Genomic DNA, 21,094 nt, shown 5'->3' with positions numbered 1-21,094 from the left:
CAAATCGGTTCATCCGTTCCAAAGATATCGTCGGACAAAAAAAAGTTCACACACACACACACACACACACGGACGTCCACCCGGGAATAGTCAGAATAGCTTCCTAGGACCTCAAAACGTCGACATCTGATGAAAACTCGATTTTCGAAAATCGGACCGAAACCAATAACTTCCCTTTTTTGAAAATTTGCAATTTTCTTAGCGGGAAGTTAAAAAAAAACGTCCCAATTAGTCAATTTTTGAAGAAGTTATAGCTATTTGGAAAAGTAAAAGCCTTATTTTTGAAAAACCCATAACTTTTTTTGGGTTGAGTAAAAAAATTTGTTAATTTCCTGTAAAATGATTTTAATAGGGTAGAAAAGGAAAAAAAATTTTCAGGCAAATCTAGAGGGGTCGGGGTCAAAAGTGGTCGATTTAGCGTGGAATGCCCCATATACATTATGTAATGTTGTGTATTTTGGATGGCTGCAAGGAGTCTTAACTCTATGGCCAAATAAATAAATAAATAATAATAATATATGATAAAATAACATCGTTTTATTTAAACGTATAGTCAATGCACGATTGCATGCACATTTAATAATAATATAAATGAATTATCAGTACATTTTTATGTATTTCAACATGTCAGGTTTTAAAATGTTTTTAATAGTTCCCATTGATTATTTTTAGTCTTTAAATAATTTTAAATACAGGAACAGGTCAAAGAATGTTGGTTATTTGAATCCAAATATCCTCCACGAACTTGATCTTCACGTGAATGTTCAGTATTAATGAAAGATTCACTATAACTTTGTTGATTTACTTGATAATTTCCTTGATTATGTTGACAACTATCTTCGTTATCATTTCTTTCGACGGCAATTATTTCACCAGGGTGATAATCTGGAAGAGCTGGTCCCATATTTCCACATGGCACTTCATCTACTACTGTTCGTGTAATTTCTTCTACTCGAGCCGGAGATTGTTTTTCAATAATGAAAGTGTTCTTTGGTGGTTCATATGATTTATAACCCAATTCACTGAAAGGAAGAAGAAAATTTTATAACAATTTATGAAAACTATAATTAAAATAATGTAAAATAAATAATAAATGATGAACAGTTACACGTAGGTGGGTATCGGTATTTTTTCTGGCATGGCAGGAGATTTAAACTCAACGGTTGGCTGCTCAGCAATATGGAGTTTTTCTTCAGGAATTTCGATAGTCTTTGGTTTTTTCAGATCATTGATTGGTGGTTGATTTGGACCAAATCCTAATTGTCCCTCGTTTACTTTTTTTTGAATTTCGCGATTGTCTACAGTCATCAAAGGTTTGAAAATTTTTTCTAAAGTTAGTTTCCATGTAAGTGCATCAGCCGGTATTATTGGTAGTTCTACACCTTTATAAACTTTTTCCTGCTCTTCGTATGTTAAATCTACATATTAAACAATTAATTGTAAATTATGTTAATTTAATTATATTACAGAGATTGATAATAAATAAAATAATAAATTATTACCTCTCCCATCACAAAGTTCGTCTAGTGAAACGGTGTGAGGATTTCCGGTCGAAGGATCTAAAATATTGACAAACTTCGAAGATTTAGAGTGGCTATCACGCATCTCCATATTTAAATTATTAGTATTATGTATATTCATTGCAGGGGTTAAAAATTTTGCGGTCAAATCATTTTTCTTGACAACACTTTCTTGATTCGCGGAATGTTGTTGAGTTGACTGATCGTTGGATAAAAACTTTGTCATTGTATTTAAAATATTTGTAGTATAAAAATCACTGCCACTAGCTACAGGAGTATTTGCATTTTTCTCATTAAAAATATTTGTTAATTTACTGAAAATATTGTTGTTTGAAATACTGCTACCACTTGACATCAAATTATTTGAGCTAATTTTATTCATCACATTGTTATTTATCATGGTATCACCTCGGAAAATACCATTGCTACTCGTTTCTTTAAATCCATGACTATTTAAATTACTATTGAAATTCATTTTGTTCATAATATTATTGAATGAATTCGTAAATTTATCATTATTTTGTTGAATTTCATACGTTGCATGATTCTCGGAGTTATATACAGTAGGTACTGCCCCAACGGAAGATGAATCAAATTTATCAGTCTTACATAAAACTCTTCCAGGTCGTGCTGGCTTAACAAGCATCTTTCTTCCTTTAGTTAACAAATTACTCCTACTTTGGGCTTTGTGAGTGCAAAGATCACCAATTGGATTAAATCTAAAAAAAAATAATGCAATAAATATTTAATGTATAATAAAATTTAATAAAGAGTTTTATACTTTGGTGCAAGTTTAACATTAGGACCCAATGATAATATTTCGGCAACACTTGGTCCTTTTTGAGTTTGCTCAGGAGTTGTTCGAGTCGCAGATCCAGTGCCACATCCCCCAGGTTTATTGCAATTTCGTGATACACTTGCTATTGTTTTCTTTAAAGCAGCCAGTTCATTGATAACTGATGGAGCCACAAAAGTACGAGGTAGCTTAGGACGACGTTCTGATGCTAAGAAAGCTGCATTGCCACTATCACATTCTCTACACGGATTAACACCTTGCCCGAATCCACAAAGTTCCGAATGGCCATGTGCCGAAATGGTTGTTACATAAATTGTTAAAAGTAAAACAACAACAGGCTTCATCGTTAGCTTTTTACTTGTATATTAACAGATGAAAAGTCAACTCAATTGTGGTGAATAAAAAATTACTCCGGCTATTTATATCACTCAAGACTTACAGTACTTTTGCAATAATTAGTATGAGAACAACAATATGATGTTTGTTTTTATATAAAATCAATTGTTGATATTTATTGAGAAATAATAATATAAACTTCCGTATAAATTTTTACAAGATACTTGTTTTTAATTTCTTTTTCACCTTCTTATTTAAAAGTTACGAAATATGTAATCATAAACTTTAAGAGTTTATTATATTTCCATTTACGTTTATTATAATAACGAATATTTATTTATTCGTTTATTGTTTTTCAAGTTCCGGTTATTTCGGAATCTTAAATTTTAAATTCAACTGGTTGCTAAGAAATATATTTATTAACAAAATTCTTTTTACCTGATTCTCTTCCTCATTACAGACATTAGTGGTAAGTATAAATAAAAATAATAAATTGCTAAAAATTTTATACTCGTTAATTTACTTTTTAAAAAACTGATTTTTCGCATTTAAATTTAAAGAGTTTTTATTCAAAATATTTTGTACCGATAAAAAAAAATTACAAGATTGTAGTTTTATAATAATTGTTAATTAAAAAAGAAATTAAAGACTATTTCAAAAATTAAATATACTAATTACATTTATTTACAAATATTTTTTTACTGTTAAACTTGTACATGTCTTGATAACATTGATAGAATATTGATAGACAACGAAAGTTATGAGTGAAATATTGTAACTTTAATGTATTTGCAAGTGATTAGTTGAAAAAATCAGAAGCTCTTTGTCTGTGCGGTAAATTGAGTAGATTATCAGTAAGTATAGTATCTTTCGATCTGAAGCTACTATCTGAATCTAATTCCTTTGATGAGACCCTGGTTGATGTTTCACGATGGGATAAATTGTGAGTTTTTACGCCAATTGATGGTGATCTTAATGGTGTTCGCCGAGGACTCGGTGTACTAACAATTCGTAGTTTTTGTGTGGCTAATCTTCTAGCTGCTGGTGACATTGTGTTGAGACGATCAATTGCTGATAAACACCTTGGTGACGGCCTGAAAAAATTTATAAAAATTACATTATTGGTTTATTTTTAGACTGTAAAAAGTTTGCGGAGTGAACGTGGAGTAGATGATTTTTTATTTATTCACTTCCCTTCAAAGTGAAATTTATTCCGAAGGGGAGTTTTTGCGAAGTGGATGATTTTTCATTTTTTACTCTCCTTCAGAGTGAATTTCACTCCGAAAGAAATTTTCGGAAAATATTAATTATAAAAAAACTCCGCGTAATGAAATCGTAAGAAAAACTAGTAGAGTAAATTACTACTTATACATAGTGAGGTTTGGTCTTTATATTTAGACATTCATATTAAATACGGAAATAATTACAAGCTCCTTTTACATATATTCACGCAAAATAATTTTTAATAATTGTAAGCAGCTGATAATGAAAACACTCACGCTTATGAAGTTAAAGAAATATACATTTTATTTTCCGTAATTAATATAGTTTCACTGAGTCAAAAACTGTCATACGACTTTCATCAATCATACCACAAAATAACATTTTATATTATAACAAAATAACTATTAAAGAATTTCGTGTTTTTACTATGGATTGTATGATATTATAATTTAATGAGTTACTAAAACATTTTATAAATTAATAATATAATGTATTTTGTTTTATTATCAATATCTGAAATCAATTATTTACTATAATAATTATATTTTTCGTAAATAAGTTGTTTCTATTAAATATAAATTTATTCAAGATTTGAAACTCCGGACCGGATGAAACTCTTCCCGATTTTTTATGGTGTATATACTCTTTAAATTAATAAATATAAATAAATAAAAAACTTACGTTGCAAATGATTTTCTGGCAGCTTCTAATGCTTTACTTTTCCTATCTCTATGTCGTTCACCGGCTTTTTCTGCTAATTGCAAAGCCAATTTTTCTCTTTTAGGTGGCTCAGCCATACGAAATGAAGGACCTTGATTAGATCTTAGTAATGGTGTGTCACCCCCATCAAGTCTAAACGGCGTACCTTCAATTTCTCCCCACGTCATCAAAGGGCTTTCACATTCACCTGGTCTAGGACTTGGAGTAGCAACGAAGCTAAAACCATTTACTTTTGGTGTAGGATTTCTAACAACTTCTTTACCATCAACACCTATTTTTCCATCATATACTTTAAGCTGTGATTTTGCCAGTTCATTAAGTGTCTCTTTATTGTGTTTTTCGTTAAATGGATTTGTATTTAATCTTGTATTTAAATGAACTATTTCTTGTTTTCTTTTAGCCATTTCTATTTTTTCTTCTGGTGTTAATTCAACACCATCAGGAATATACATTATATAATTCTTATTTCTATAGTTCCATGTATCTAACATTAATGGCCGTGATGTTTTATCAGTAGTAATTGCTAAAGTATTATCATTTGCATAAACACTCAAAACTTTTGAATTTTCCTCCATTTTATAAAGCCATGAATATTTTATTCTTTGTCGTTTATCTGCTTCTTCCATCATTTCTTCAAAGCTCGCATTATCTTCACTTGTATAAGAGCTTAAATATGAATCTAATCCCATTAGTTTTTTTTTATCATCATCAATTGTATTTTCTCCAGTCACTGAAGAATTGTTACAATCCCGATTATTTTTCGTTAAATTATTTATATCTTCACGTAAAGGAGTCTCAAATGTTGCAGGACTAGATAATCTTTCAGTTACTGGTCGTCCAGAACTATATTTCGTGTACAACTCTCTCATTTTCTTGGCATCATTTTGTTCTATAGCATGTAAATAATCATTTTGAGCTTTTAATTTTTCTAAATGAGGAAAAAAATCTCTCTCTATTATTTCACCCATCTTTTCAATGTAAGTGTCTTCATCTAAAGTTGTTGGTCGAAATTTTTTACTACGTCTTGCAGGACCAATTGGTTTTTTAAATATTGACAAGTCCTTTATATTTTTTATTGCTTCAAGAGCTTGAGATCCTGGTGTATCCATCGGTGAGCTCATTCTTATTTTTTTTATTTTATTTATTCTTATAATAAAACGTTTAAATTTATTTATTGAATAAATAAATGAGGTTAATTTACTCACATGTACTTATTTTTATACTCCACATTATTTTAATAAAAATAATTAAACAAAAAATGATTTATCATTAAATTGACCACTATTTTTAATAAAAAATATTAAAATTTTTTTTTAACAAATTGTTTTTAGAAAACGTATTTATGTTTATTTTATAAGTTTTTATTTACGACTGTTTACGACTTAGGGTGTCATTGCCATGTTAATTTTTATCATTAAGGAGGTGGCGCTCTCTGGGATTTTCTTTAAAAGGTTCAATACCTTATTTTCATGAAACACTGTTAAGCTATTAAGAGATGGCGCCATCTATAAATAACTAGACTATAAAAAATATTTATCAACTAAGTTATCGAAAAGACGCGCGTTATTGTTTTTAATTTTAAATATTACACCATATCCCAAGTAGCACAGAGACAACGTTAAGATGTCTGAAAAAAGACTAAACAAATTGTATTTCGTCTCAAAGTCAAATTTTTTTTATATAAATAAAACTTATAGATGTTGGTCCTAGGAGTCATAGAAAATTTTATTTTATTTCCCGTCTTAAAAAGTCATCTTAATTGAAAAGTCGTTCAGATGACTTATTTGTAATTTACTTTTCGTTGCCGCTTGTGTCAACTCCTTATAAGAACCCAAGGAGCACAAAAAAAAATGTTAACTTTATGGTAAATTTAAGGCGATAATTTGTAATCATGTAACCAATTGTTAACTTAAATTCAACAAAAACTCAACAATATTTTTTTGTGCCGCTTGGGCAGATATTTTTTCAATGACAAATTTCTGATTGTTTTGTCAACATTTTGGTGCCTTATCGATAGGGCAAAAAACAGCCTTAAAACTGCGATCTTATCGATGTCGCAAAGCCAAGTGTGCTAGATTTGAGTACATAAAACAAAAGATCAAATTATTGACAGGTTAACCATTATTGACACTATTTATTAATAAATAATGTACTAACCTTTTTTCTACATCTTTAGAAGTAATAAATATTTTAATGTAATCTTTGGGATATGTGTTTCCCTGAAAATACAGTTCTGGTTTATTATAATATGAGAGATTGGAGAAAAATGAAATTGATTTTCGTGGCGTCTCTGAAAACTGAAAATTCCATAGGCTTTTATAGGGTATATTAATAATTGATACAATTAAGTAATCATATAAAATTCAGATTTACAAATTTAATTGCAACTATACCCTAGTAGCATTCTCAAGAAAGTCTTATGTAAATCTGCACCTTTAGTCTTCAGCAAATCTGTATCATCAGTCTTGGACAAGTCTGAGTTGACAAGATACTTCCGTAAGATACCTTAATTTGCTGCAGAATCGCTTAAGATATCTAAATATAATTTGATTATATTATCGATTTGTAACATTTTAAATTTAAATGAGGACCACCGGATTAGCTATAGGTACTGTGTTTGAGCTTGGAGTGACTCGAGATAAAGAAACCTGATATCTTAAGCAATTCTGCAGCAACTCTGACCTAACATTGTTATATAGTACATTTGTTGGTTAATAATTTCTGCAGGCTGTATCTACAGATTTCTGTTAATTTTTAAAACGAATCTTAAACAAGACTTGATGAGGTCTTTGGTTACATGAAATTCATCTTATTTAAATCTTCCGTAAGAAACTTGCTGAAGGACTTTCCTCAAGTAATTTGCTTAAGTCAATGCTACTAGGGTATATTTATTCGCATTACAACTTATCAAAATGGTATTTTACTGTTTATAACTTATACTATCTATATGAAGATAATTTAAAAATAAACGATTTTCTTAAATATAAAAATTACAAAAAGGAATGAAAATTTTTAACAAAAAAAAAACCGTCTCAGAAAATATTAAATAAAATTATTTAATTCTCTTATCATCGATGATCGTGTTATTGTGTTTGGACTAATGGAGTAAATAAATATTTAGGAATTGAAAATTTAAAAAAAACTGTCAAATGTGCATTGATACTCGCAATACAGGCGTCCCGTAATAATTATTGAATTTATTCCTTTTTAAACTACTCATGCATTAACTATAATCAACTATTTTGTAATTTTTATAATCACATGCATATTAAGTATATTTTTTATACAGATTATGGCCAATTTACCGTGCTATCAAGTGATGAAACTTCCAGCACTTGTCACAAATTCAAAAAATATTCATAAATTCTGTGTTTATAATTTCTCATGAGTATGATTAGCAGCCTGAATTATTTTGAATTTATTAACTTTTTGAGTGATTAGAAATGACGTTTTTTCATTCTAAATAGATATATTAATTTTTTTTTTTTTTTTTTGGACAAATATAAACTTCTTATATTGATCGATATAATTTTTATTAAAAATATAGTCAACAACACGTAGCCCTGAATTCAGTAAGATTTTTAGAGCTCATATAGTTTCGAAGATTAGGTGGAGGGGATCCTTGTAAGCTTAAAAAAAACTAAAATAGTTACTTTTACTTCTTTTACTGGTTAAGACAAATTAAACAAGCATTGTTATTATTATTGCTAAAGTATAAATTCTAGGATCTCATGTTCAATAGTTAAGCATAATGAAACAAGAAACGTTAGTGATATTTTGTAGATATACCATTATTTTCCATTAGTTTTTAGAACTAAGATATATAGTACCAGGAGCTATAAACATTAGTTGAGAATACTATACACTGTTATACTATATAAAGCGATTTATATATATATCAGGCTCAATTATTCAAAAAAGATTTAATTTTTCTACAGCCTATGTTTCACAGGGAAGAAATGACCCAGGGCTATTGACATTTACCTACTAGTCATCTAGTATTCTACGATAAATAATTTATTGTATCTGCAAAATTCGTATATGAAATATGCTACCTTCAAGCCTTACATGTCTTCTAACATTTGGGGAATTTCCTAGTGCTGCGTACAATTATTTTTTTAATTTAGAAAATTCAAATTTAAATGTACTTGCGTTGGAGCTTATTTTTTATTTTTATTATTATTATGTTCTATAATCTAAGTTAAGAAATTTAATATTTCTTTGGACGGCCACAAGAGTTCGATTTCACACAGTTGAAAACTTTGTATCGAATTTAACACAAATCACATGCCCCAAACGGTCCACTCAATTTTTTGTGTTAATTTAACAACTTTAATTAAATTTACACTTCATGGTGTCAAATAATTGACACAAAATATTTAACCATTGAATTTTTATACACAAGAACACAAAATTTTCAACTGTGCATGATCGAAAAAATAATATAAAATAAATAAGTAAATACTCATTCCTTTATAGTTACCACTATAATACCATACACTTTTCTCTCAGTGTATTTATAAAAGTTTACGCTATTTACGAGTTCAAGGCGAGACATTATCTTTCGATTAAATTGAAATTCAAATAAAAATTCTGTAGATCTTAGTATTTTTTTAAAGAGTTAAAAATCAAAAGATTATAAATAATTTGAACAAAAGAATTTTTTTTTTAATTTGGTGTAGATTATAGTTTATTAAACAGATTTAAACATTTCAGTACACACTCACGCTTCACTTTGGAAAAGTCAGAAATAAATTCTTAAAGACTTTTAAAAGTGACTATAGATCTGTTCAAAAGATCATATTAAAAATTGCGTCGTAACGAAGCATTTTTCTGTGTTTTATAATTTTAAATTATTGGCATAGAAAGTTAAAAAATTAATAAATCACAAATTTGAAAAACGAAAATTCTTCAGTTCATCTGAAAGCAAGCCCTGCAAATTTTTTAATTTTTCATTCGACAGTTTTTATAAATTACCAAACTGACTATCGTCTTTTTGAATTGAAATTTTTTTTATGTATAAATGAAAAATTATAAATACCGACAAAGATGAAAAATAGTAGAACCAGTGGAATAGCGCAAGTATGAAAAAAAAAAAAAAAAAAAAAAAATTGAAAAGTAATATTTATTAAATGTTTTGTGAATGTCATGAGAAAGAAAAACGAAGAAAACTCGTCAGCAAAGTTAAATGCTGAGACTCAAGGTGATATTTTAGTTCAGCCGAACTGATGGTAGTTGAAGAACGAGTAGTTTTAAGACTGAAGCGATCTATGCTGCATGATACAGAAACACGTTGGGTTGCAATGTTGACAGACAAATGGATTCTAGCGGTGATATAGGATATATGCGTGCCATGTACACAACTCCAACATACTAATGCAGTGTTTTACATTCTGACCTAACATGCACACAACATCCTATTGATTCTTTACAAATGTGTCACTAAGTAATGAACATATTTATTATTTTATGCTAGCGAATTTATTGAAATAAAAATTATATATATGGGGCATTTCATGTCAAATCTACCATTTTTGAACCCGACCCCTTTCGATTTGTCTGAAAATTTTTCTTCCTTTTCTACCTCATCAAAATCATTTTTCAGGAAATTTTTTAATTTTTTTGCTGAACCCTAAAAAGTCATGAATTAAAAAAAAAAAGGCTTTTTATTATTCAAATATAGCTTTTGTATTTTCCGAAAAAAAAAAAAAAAAAAAAAAAAAATTGTAGATAGTAAAATCGATGAAATTTTCCACTTTTTTGAGAAAAATCGAATTTTTCTCGCAATTTTTATTTTTGACTTCCCGCTAAGAAAATTGAAAACTTTCAAAAATTCGGAAAGTTATTGGTTTCGGTCCGATTTTCGAAAATTGAATTGCTATCAGATCTTGACGTTTTGAGGTTCTAGAAAGCTATTCTGACTAATTTTAAGATGATGTCCGAGGGTACGTATGTGTGCATGTACGTACGTATGTAAATATCTGTAACTTTTGAACGGATAAACCGATTTTGATCGTCAAGGTGTCATTCAATGAGGCTTGTTAATATCTAAAAGCTGTGAGAAATTGAGCTTGGTCGGTAGGGTGCGTTTGGAGATATTCCAAAAATAAAAATTTTTCAAAAATTGTTTTTTTTTTTTATAACTTTTAATGTGCTCGGTGAATTGATGCCAAAATCTAATCAGCTCTAAAACTTCATAAGCTGCATCGAATGCCACCTCAACTATCAAAATCCGCTCATTCGTTCAAGAGAAACCGTTAACGAAAGAATTAAAAAAAAAAAATTTTTTTGGTTTTCTTGAAATTTCTCAAAAACGACTCAATAAATCAATTTCAAAATCTGATCAACTCTAGAACTCAAGAAAACGCGTCGATTGTCACCACAACCGTCTTAATCGGTCAATTCGTTTGAGCGATATCATTGGAGAAATAATGGTAAGAAAAGGTTTTTTTCGAAAACAACGGCTCGAAAATGTATCCACAATAATTTTTTCGAGCTCAAGGAGCTCGAAAACAGCGGGAAGTTTTGGGGTTGGACGAAGGATTAACCGATAGACCGATTTTTTAATTTTTAAACACTTTTTATTTTATTTTATTTTTTTTTTCTCACAAAAAGCTTTGTTCAATTCTGAAAAGAATAACGCTTAGCGCGGAGTGGGCTGATTTTTCCTCCTATTCCGAAAAATTTTTTCCGCCTCCTTTTTTTTTATCGTTTGAAAAAAAAAAAACTTTTCTCAGCTGGGCTTATTTCACAAAATATACTCTGGTAACTTTTGGGAATTTATAAACGACCTCAGAGTTAAAAAAATTGAGAAGAAAAGAAAGTTGCATGTGGTAATCCTCGAAAAAAATTTGATTTTTTCAATAAAGTGAAAAATAAAATAGAAGACACGTATGAGTAATTTTTTTGTATATTTTTTCAAAAACTGAATCCAAAAACAAAAATAATAAAAAAAATGTCATTTGGTTCATTTTTGACCAAGGAACAGGCTTTTAAAAAATACATTCGACGCATATCGCATTTTCAAAAGATGTGGCTTGGTCTTTATCATGCTTTCATGTTAACTACTATTCTCTTCTCACATAATAATATTTATTATTGCCGATAGTAATAGTAACCATCCAGGTAATAATATTTCTTAGACCTAAAAAATTTTTTAATTTTGCCCATACTATAGAAATTGTACCCATACTATTATCGGGATGGTTCCAATAATATATGGGGATAGTTCCCATAATAGTATGGACATTGTTCCCATACCATTCTAGGAACCATTCCTATAATATCATAAAAATTTTTTTTTGCAAAATAGTCTAGAAACTTCCCTCATGATATGGAGAGATTCAAATGGACGGATTTTTGCAATAACGTCTTAACTAACCTTATAAGTTAAGACGTTATTGCAATAATCCGTCCAAATGAAGCTTCTTCGACGCTAAATTTGTATTGACACACTAAATTAAGCTTATAATTACCCTTGCTATACAGGGATAACTTTCATGCGCGAATAAATGAAAAATATTCAAGTTTATGATCAAAAATATTTTTGTTTTTATATTTAATAATATTTCTGTGTATTGTAGAAGTGATTTCCACACTTTTCTTTAAATTAATATTTTCATGATAGTATGGAAACCATTCCCATAATATTATAGCTTAAATTAGCTACAAGCACTTTGAAAGAGGAAAGATTCCTCTGTAATTTTTACCCATTAGCGATTAAATATCATGAAATGCCATGAAGCTATAGATAATTGAAGAAAAAAAAATTAAAATTTACGTGTTAATTAAATGGGGAAATTTCAAATTCATTTAGCACGTACTTAAAATTAAAATTGAGAGCTCATCCTTGGTGAGAATTTTTTTTTATGTTTAGAACATTATTCTATCGATGGACCAGAAAAAATTAATAGAGCACCCTCAACGCTTTCGCGCGGGGTAAGATGGACGGAGGAGTTGAAGGTTCATCTATCATGGGAAATTGCCTACCTAGTTCGGATTTGGCAGTCTCTCATGATGTTCAAATCATATTATATGGCTCCGTCACTTCCGATTAGTAGCGGAATCATATATATGATAAACATAGATTCATTTTCAATAATAATAATATATAATTTATTTAAAACCGTAAGTGTGCAATAATCGTTTCAAACGAAGTACCCTAATATCGTAGAGCAAATTCTAATATGTTTATAGTATAATGAGTTATATGCTGTCAAGTACTTGTTTTCAAGTATTTCTTACTTTTATTTTCAGTAAATTCAGCGTCGCTGTACTATTGTTAAGCGTACTATGCAGGATAGTAATAGTTAAATTACTGTATCGTTCGTATTATAGCGCTCTCAAATAAGTGCCACTTGGCTATACTTTTACAATCGAAAAATCAGCATGTGTTTCTTTAAGTTGCAAAAAATAGTGAATGGAAAATAGGCAATGGAAAAAACTATATTTCAAATCGATGGATATAATATATAGTAATGTACTTTAATGTATTTTTGTATTTTGTATTTTTGTAAATAGATAAGTTATCAGGCATATGTTGTTTAAACATTAATTGAAATTGATTTATTTACTAATTGACCGTTGAAAATACGTATTTATTTTGATATTGCACAGCTTACTTTTATTTTCAGTAAATTCAACATTACAGTATAGTAAAATGGTTGCATTGCGACAACGCGCATAATACGCTTTTATAGCGTACGAATTACTTTACTGCTAAAACGACATCAAACAAAAAAATGCGTTACTGTGCAGCAATGTAATCATTACTTGGCTCGTAAACCAACATCACCTATACTTTTTAAATCGCATAGGAATATTGACTTCAAATTTCTCTCCGTGTATTGCTCCTACAGCAATATTTTTTTTTCAGTGCAATTACATAAAGAAAATACTTAATTACTCTTTGATTAACAGCTTTTGGAACTTGAATTCTAATTTTGTTGCATATTCTTCTATATTAAAGTATTAAAAACTACGACCGTTCATTCACTGGTAAAGTGTTCATTCACTCGCTGGCTTCGTCCCCCTATATGTATACATATTTAAATCGTTTTGTTTTGAAACTATTTATTTATGCTTCAATATATATTACGAGGAGTTAGTAGATTATCTACAATCTTTTACTTCTCAAGACTAAATTATGAATAGTTGTTTATTAACATCGCACTAAGGTAAACCTTTTTTTTTTATCATAACATGGCCAATGTCTGTCTTCGAAATGGAGACTGAAAGAACTAACCTTCTTTTCCTCTTTCTTTTTTCTTATTTTCTTTTACTACATAAATACACAGTTTAATGAGAATATATATATATATATATTAGAGTGGTCCAAAAAAAAAGTCTCTTGGCTTTCATTCCAAAAGCTTCTCTACACTGAGAGAAAAAACAGGTTTTCGGAACTAGGAAAACGTAGTAAAAAAACATCTCAACAATAGGTTTGTAGTATCTGTAACTAAAGTGTAATAGTAAACAGTACTACAAAAAAGTAGTCGATTACACTATTATGAAAACACTACGATGATACTAGTGAACATGACTGTTCTGAGTTGGATAATTTAAATTAAAAATTACTAGTCAGCAGAACTATGTTATTGATGTAAACTTAACACTTTATTTTAAGTTAAGTTAACTACTTTGGGCTGAGTCCATTAAATTAAAAATTTATAGTGAGCGTAACCATGCGATATGGTGATAATTTAATATTTATATCAAGTAATATCAACCAATTGAACATAGTCATTCAGATTTTGTGTATATATTGTCTTTCGAAATTTTGTTTTGATTTGAAAACCATTTTTTGTTTGTTAACTGGAGAGTATTATTTATCCTTTTTTTTTTTTTTTGAGAAAAATTATTTAAGGAATTATTAATGTCATTATGTAGTTAAGCATCTACTATATGACCATCAAAACAGGTACTTGTCACTCTGTCAATTAACAGAGGAATATCCATGCCAGAATGGTCTTCAAGCATCGTATATAAAAACTCTGAAATACCTATCTAACCAGGGACAGCACAATAAGTTGCCCAACCATCTAGTGGCGAGCACTGAACTACTTCCACTGCTGCTTAGCACCGGTGACTTTCTCCTCTTCAATATACATCTTCTCCCAACAAATTTTTCTCTTAAGACTTTTACATTAAAAGTCAAAGACAAAAAAAAAAAATTGAAAAAATGTAGATATCACCAATCGTCAGCATTTTTTCGGAAACGAATTTCTATTGTATCCTCCAAAAACCATTATTTTTTTTTTTTTTTTTTTTTTTTTTTGTTAACTAAAGTTATAAACAAATGAATTTTTTCAAAGTCCGGATTGGATTGAAAAAATCGACAAAATGTTGATACCACCAATCGACAACATTTTTTCTCAATCGAATTTTTATCGTATTGATTTGTTTATAACATTAGTTAACAAAAAAAAAAGTCTCTGGACGATACGATTGAAATTCGATTGAGAAAAAATGTTGTCGATTGGTGGTATCAACATTTTGTCGATTTTTTCAATCCAATCCGGACTTTGAAAAAATTCATTTGTTTATAACTTTAGTTAACAAAAAAAAAAAAAAAAAAAAAAAAAAATAATGGTTTTTGGAGGATACAATAGAAATTCGTTTCCGAAAAAATGCTGACGATTGGTGATATCTACATTTTTTCAATTTTTTTTTTTTGTCTTTGACTTTTAATGTAAAAGTCTTAAGAGAAAAATTTGTTGGGAGAAGATGTATATTGAAGAGGAGAAAGTCACCGGTGCTAAGCAGCAGTGGAAGTAGTTCAGTGCTCGCCACTAGATGGTTGGGCAACTTATTGTGCTGTCCCTGGTTAGATAGGTATTTCAGAGTTTTTATATACGATGCTTGAAGACCATTCTGGCATGGATATTCCTCTGTTAATTGACAGAGTGACAAGTACCTGTTTTGATGGTCATATAGTAGATGCTTAACTACATAATGACATTAATAATTCCTTAAATAATTTTTCTCAAAAAAAAAAAAAAAGTATTTTATTAAGTCAAAATTGTAACTGTTACTATTAACATGTACTGAAGCAAATAATAAAAATATTATTGTCAGTACTACTCAAGCTTCAGTAGCAATAACTTTTTTTTCGAAGTTATATCAACTACTCAACATTAACTAAGCTGAAGTAGTTACTAATACTATTTTAATTTGTTGACGCGACTATGAAACGTAGTTATTATTACTATTACATCTTAAGTAGCGAAGTCTATTTTTTCATAATTGTTATAACCAGGTGAAAATGGTTCGTAAAGAATAGTTGGTGTTAGTATTTTGTATTAGTTTTGAGCACTACTGTGTAGTACCAGTGACTACGAAAACTAGTTTACAGAACTAATATTTAATAATTGTGATGTCGTAGTTCAGGCTACTATGCATTTTTCTCTCAGTGTAAGGTATAAAAAAAATTCCCTCTAAAGCGCAGCTTTATATCTCAATTCTCCACGAAGCTCAATAAAGTTGTATTTTGCCATTCAAATAACACGTAAAAATTTTTTTTTACGTTTTCATCCGATAAAACTACGCAAAAACTTTTTTTCTGTATTTTCCATCAATCATTCTTGTAGAGAATTCAATTCTCTACAAAAAAGTATTGAAATAGTTTTTTCGTAATCTTAACGGTTAAAAAGTTATTGAGCTTTAACTACTCGTTACTAAATAAATTTGAAGGAAGATAGTATTAGAGCAACTCTTTAATGGAATTGACACCATTACTAGATAATTTATTTAATTTTTATAGATTTAAAATAATTTTCAACTTTTTGAAAACTTTTTTGGTGACTGCATGTATTTATTTTGAAATTAATCAAACTCTAAACTGTTTATAATAGTTAAATAATTCAATAATCGTTTATACACTGTAAAAAGAGCGGTGTTAAAAATGGACTCGTTTTAACTCCGCCCGGTGTAAAAATGAAATTACACCGGTGTAGGAGGAGTAATACGCCGGTGTTAAAAATACCGGTGTTAAATCGGGGTAACCGGTGTAAAAGCGGGGTAACAGGTGTAAAAGTGGAGTAATGCCGGTGTAAAAGCGGGGTAAATTGCGTCCGCTTGGAGTATTAACTTTAAAAATTATAAAACACAAAAAATGTCAGTTCTTTATGAAAATTAATAAAAAATATCATTTATTAACAAGTATAGTGATCGAGTTAGTAAAAATATTCACAAAGTAAAGTATTTTAACACCGGTAAAGAATATTTACACCGGTGGCAGCGTTATTTTAACACCGGTACAGAATATTTACACCGGTGGCAGCGTTATTTTAACACCGGTCTAGAATATTTACACCGGTGGCGGCGTTATTTTCACACCGCTTTCGGGGGTAAATTTAACACCGATAATTTTAACACCTACACCGCTTGGACTTACCCCGGTGATTTTTTACAGTGTATAATTATGAATAATTTTTCTTATTACAATTTGGATATTTATTCCTATGATCAGCAACTATTTGTAACAGATTTTGTTTCTGTTCTTCATCTTTTGTTCCAAATTGACGTAACGTACGTCTGCAGACGTCTGCTACATTCACACTCATTTAATTACATGTCTATAAAATGTAAAAATAGCAATATTTATAATTTTCTTAAATTATTGAACGCCTCGGACGCGATAGCGGGAGAGGTTGTGCTCTATAATCGACTTGTCGTGAAAACGGGATTTTTTCTACTATTATTCATAATACAGTGATAAATTAACATTTAATATTCATTTTTAAAAATAAAAGATCATAATTAGATCTTGAAAGTACATATTCTTGGAGTGATAAAATATTGTAAAAATAATGTCAATTTCAATAGTATTTAAATTGTTATAACTCTTTTAGTTGAATAATGTTTTTTTTTATGACAAAATTAATTTTTTTATTGTTTTTTTATTCAAGAATTTCAAAAAAAAAAGACAACGAGCTACGATGAAAAATAATGAGAACAGCCCTGATTAAAAGAAACGATTCGAAACGATTTGCAATGTTAAACTCCCATAAGAAGGGCGATTCAAAAATATTCAACGTATTCAAAAGCCTTAAAAAGTATTAAAATTTTAATTTTTCTAATCGTTTCAAATCGTTTCTTTTAATAAGGGAGGCGCTAGGTAAAGTGACTAATTATTTATATTTTAAATATTGAAAAATTATGTTCTTGTTATAATAAATATTTAATTTATTTATCTAAATAATAGTTTTAGTTTATTGAAACTTGGTAAGTACTTCATAACATAATCATGGTTTGTGTAATTTGACGGTCAGAAACTAATTCTCTGAATGTCAATTTTTAAAACGTCAATTTAAATTATTAATTTAATTCGAGTATTATTTGACGCGCATGAATTTATTTGACAAATCATAAACTAGTCGATAGAATTATTATTTTTCTTATTAAATTAAATCTTACATTAATTATTATAGTATAACCCCAACCGGCACTCTAAAAAGGTCAGAAACTGGGCCCCTGACCTTATTTATTTCATAAATTTACCACTTACTAAAATCTGGAATGTTTATTATCATAAGAATTAAAAAGATTCAGTTATAATTTCGAATTATTTATGTGATGTAAAAATTATTTTTTCGCTAAATGAAAATGTATTTTAGTTTTTTTAAGCGAAATTCATTGATTTACCATTTACGACTGGTATGAAATAATGCGTGATTTTTTAAAAATCGACTCTAACAAAAACATGTAGTTTACTGTAAAAAAATAGTTTAATGTTAAACAATAATTGTTATCACTTTTGGTGTGTATTGGAAGGTATGCCACTGGTTGAAAATAATTGAGTATAAATAGTGAATTTTTAATAATTAACTTTAAAAAAGTAAGTATAAAACCGAAAAGTTCTTTGTACATAATTTGTCTTTTTATACTTTAGCAAATTATAAAAATTTTACACCACAGGTTAAAAATTTAATTTCCCTAAAAATAATTATTTTTTCATTTTATTTGAAACAAACTTGATGATTAGTTTATATGAAGACATTCTTACTTTGAAATGAATCTCTTAAATTCAAAATAAAAGTGCGGGAGTAATATTAAAGAACTCTATTGCAAGAATAAACCAGACTTTAAACTTTCAACTGTAAAACATAAATACGAGAGGTGTGATTTGATGTCTAAGAACGAGGGAACTAAACCTCAAAGAGGCTATTTTACTTTTTCTTTTTTCTTTTTCCTTTAACTTTCCTCTCTACCATATTTAAGATTCAAGTATATATCTACAGATACACATAAGAAACTGTTAATCAAAATAAAAAAAAATAAAATAAAAAACGGAGGCTGGAATCTGTAAATCTGTCATTGCAACCATATCTGTAGTGTGAGCTCATACTAACGTCGCGACGCTTGCCAGAATCTAAGAATCTTCATCACATTTTCGTTCCTTACTAGTGTGATTGTGTGATGTGTGTATGCACGATTCCGGTGTTTCTTGAACTCGTTGCGTGTCGTTATATATCTCACGGACCGGAACTAAATAATCGTCGCGACCCTAGAACTCGACGACAAATCTAACAAACATTTGCAGAAAGTTTTTTTTACAATACCATACATTTTTAAATAATAATCCAGAAATTATCTGTTTTGATCGCTAAAAAAATTGAATTCCTATTTAGTAGCAGAACAAATTATGTGTTATAATAAGATTATACAAAGAAAAAAAGAGATTCTTGGGGCAAAAAAATTTTACTTGCCCAAAGAAAATTTTCACTTGTTTAATGAAATATTTTTCAATATGAATTGAAAACAAAAATTTTCTTGGAACAAGAAAAAATTTTTGGGGTGAAAAAAAATTTCTAGCATCAAAAATTTTTTCAAATCCAAAGAAATTTTTTGTTTTCAATTCATAATGAAAAATATTTCTTGCGCCAAGAAATTATTTTTTTCTGTGTAGTCTAAGTATAAATATTTTAGTGAATAAAATATATATCCTTTAGTAATAGCGCGAATAATAATTAGGTATAATTATCATACTGCTGAGTGAATTTATGATAAATTGTGAATATAATTCCGAGAAACATACAAATATGTAAAATGATGTGTACTTAGTAGATTCATACAATATTGCTATAAATTTAACATATAAAGGATTAAAATTTAGGGATAAATTTATCCTAGAGATTCATTGGATAAAATCGTTCTGAACTTCAATGATGACGGATTCATGATCCATAAGCTCTAGAGCGTCCACTTCATTCCATACAGTCAGAAAAAAAAAGAAATAAAAACATTGTAAAGAAAAAAAAAAGATGAATTATAGGCATAATTTCTTATAGCTAAAGTTAATTTGTCGTTCTTACCAATGAATACAACTCACGCGTTATTTGTTGTTGACATGACAAACTTGATACAAAAAAAAAAAGTATCATATATTTTTTACTGTCACTTCACGTGGGCTGCAAGTTAAGCTACAAGTTAGAAAAATAAAAAAAGTCTCGACATACATTTGTGGGTGTCCTCGACTCCGAAATATATATACATATATTTTTGCTATTATATAGCCAAAAATATTCTATGAGTACTGAGAAGACAAAACCACAGCAAAACAAACCCCCCAAGTAGTCTTATGTACCCCAACGTTTAATGACTACTTCCTTTTTATTTTATTATTTTTGCCTAAACATTAGTCTGAGTATGTAAAAGTAAAAGTTAAGATGTTAAACTTCTTGAACGTTGAGAAATAAATAGACTGCAAACGATTCTTTACCCGGAACTCAGTGCGCATCCTTTGATTTTTTACAATCGTTATTTTATTTATTTGCCGTTTAATATTTACCATAAAAAGAATGTATGCTATCGTTGACGTTGTGATGGTAAAGACAGGTCAATACTTCAGTAAGATGAAAGAATATGCGGATAAAAGTATAAAATTTTATGACCATGCGGAGTCACGCAACTTTACACTCCTTATAGCGTTTCTGTAACTGCTTTGGTACTCATGTTGCTTTGTCAATCAACGATACTTAAAAAACCCCAATGAAATGGTTGCTCCTGTCCTAAAAATAATACATTTTTCATTCATGCACTTTTCTTTTTCTTCTTTCTTTCAATTGTTTAAAAAACTAGTAACCAAAAACAATTCGTCATCAATGATTAAAAATAAAAAAGCTTAGTGCAACAATAAATTCTTATACACAAAATATTTATATTATTTAACGCAACCAGCATTTCAGACACTAATATGTTTACACTAACTTGTTCTTCACACTCTCATCAATCACTGCCAGTTGATGTCAACTCTGTTTGTATTTTACGTTGAGACTTAACTTTGCAGCTCAGTTATATGAGAAGCTTCCCAGTTAAGTTCCGACGGGCCACTGCGATTTTTGTACTCTTATTTTTCCTCGATTGCTACACACAATTTTTTACAAAACCTATGTCGTTCTTGACATCCATAATGTTCTGTCAGAGTATATAGAGAATCTATAACGCAAGTCATGTTTTTTTATGTTTATTGATTCTTAAAAACTTAAATGCCTACATA

The 21,094-nt window shown here is 29.1% G+C and overlaps 2 protein-coding genes across 2 annotated transcripts; both read right to left on the bottom strand.

Annotated features, from left to right (window-relative positions):
• Positions 1 to 517: 517 nt before the first annotated feature.
• On the bottom strand, positions 518 to 2,721 carry LOC130671511 (probable basic-leucine zipper transcription factor S). Its single transcript, XM_057475436.1, has 4 exons — positions 2,302 to 2,721; positions 1,503 to 2,239; positions 1,109 to 1,418; positions 518 to 1,022 (listed from the first exon to the last, which is right to left on the bottom strand). Exons 1-4 carry the CDS (start codon positions 2,658 to 2,660, stop codon positions 686 to 688), a joined length of 1,743 nt encoding a protein of 580 aa, XP_057331419.1. The 5' UTR covers positions 2,661 to 2,721; the 3' UTR covers positions 518 to 685.
• Positions 2,722 to 2,862: 141 nt separating this feature from the next.
• Positions 2,863 to 6,004, bottom strand: LOC130671512 (splicing factor ESS-2 homolog). The gene is made up of 2 exons (XM_057475437.1): positions 4,558 to 6,004; positions 2,863 to 3,746 (listed from the first exon to the last, which is right to left on the bottom strand). Exons 1-2 carry the CDS (start codon positions 5,715 to 5,717, stop codon positions 3,452 to 3,454), a joined length of 1,455 nt encoding a protein of 484 aa, XP_057331420.1. The 5' UTR covers positions 5,718 to 6,004; the 3' UTR covers positions 2,863 to 3,451.
• Positions 6,005 to 21,094: the final 15,090 nt, after the last annotated feature.

Source organism: Microplitis mediator, chromosome 7 (assembly GCF_029852145.1).
Source record: "Microplitis mediator isolate UGA2020A chromosome 7, iyMicMedi2.1, whole genome shotgun sequence".
Taxonomy (NCBI): Eukaryota; Metazoa; Arthropoda; class Insecta; order Hymenoptera; family Braconidae; genus Microplitis; species Microplitis mediator.
Note: the sequence above shows the minus strand (reverse complement) of the source record. Positions and strands in the feature narration are given on the sequence as shown.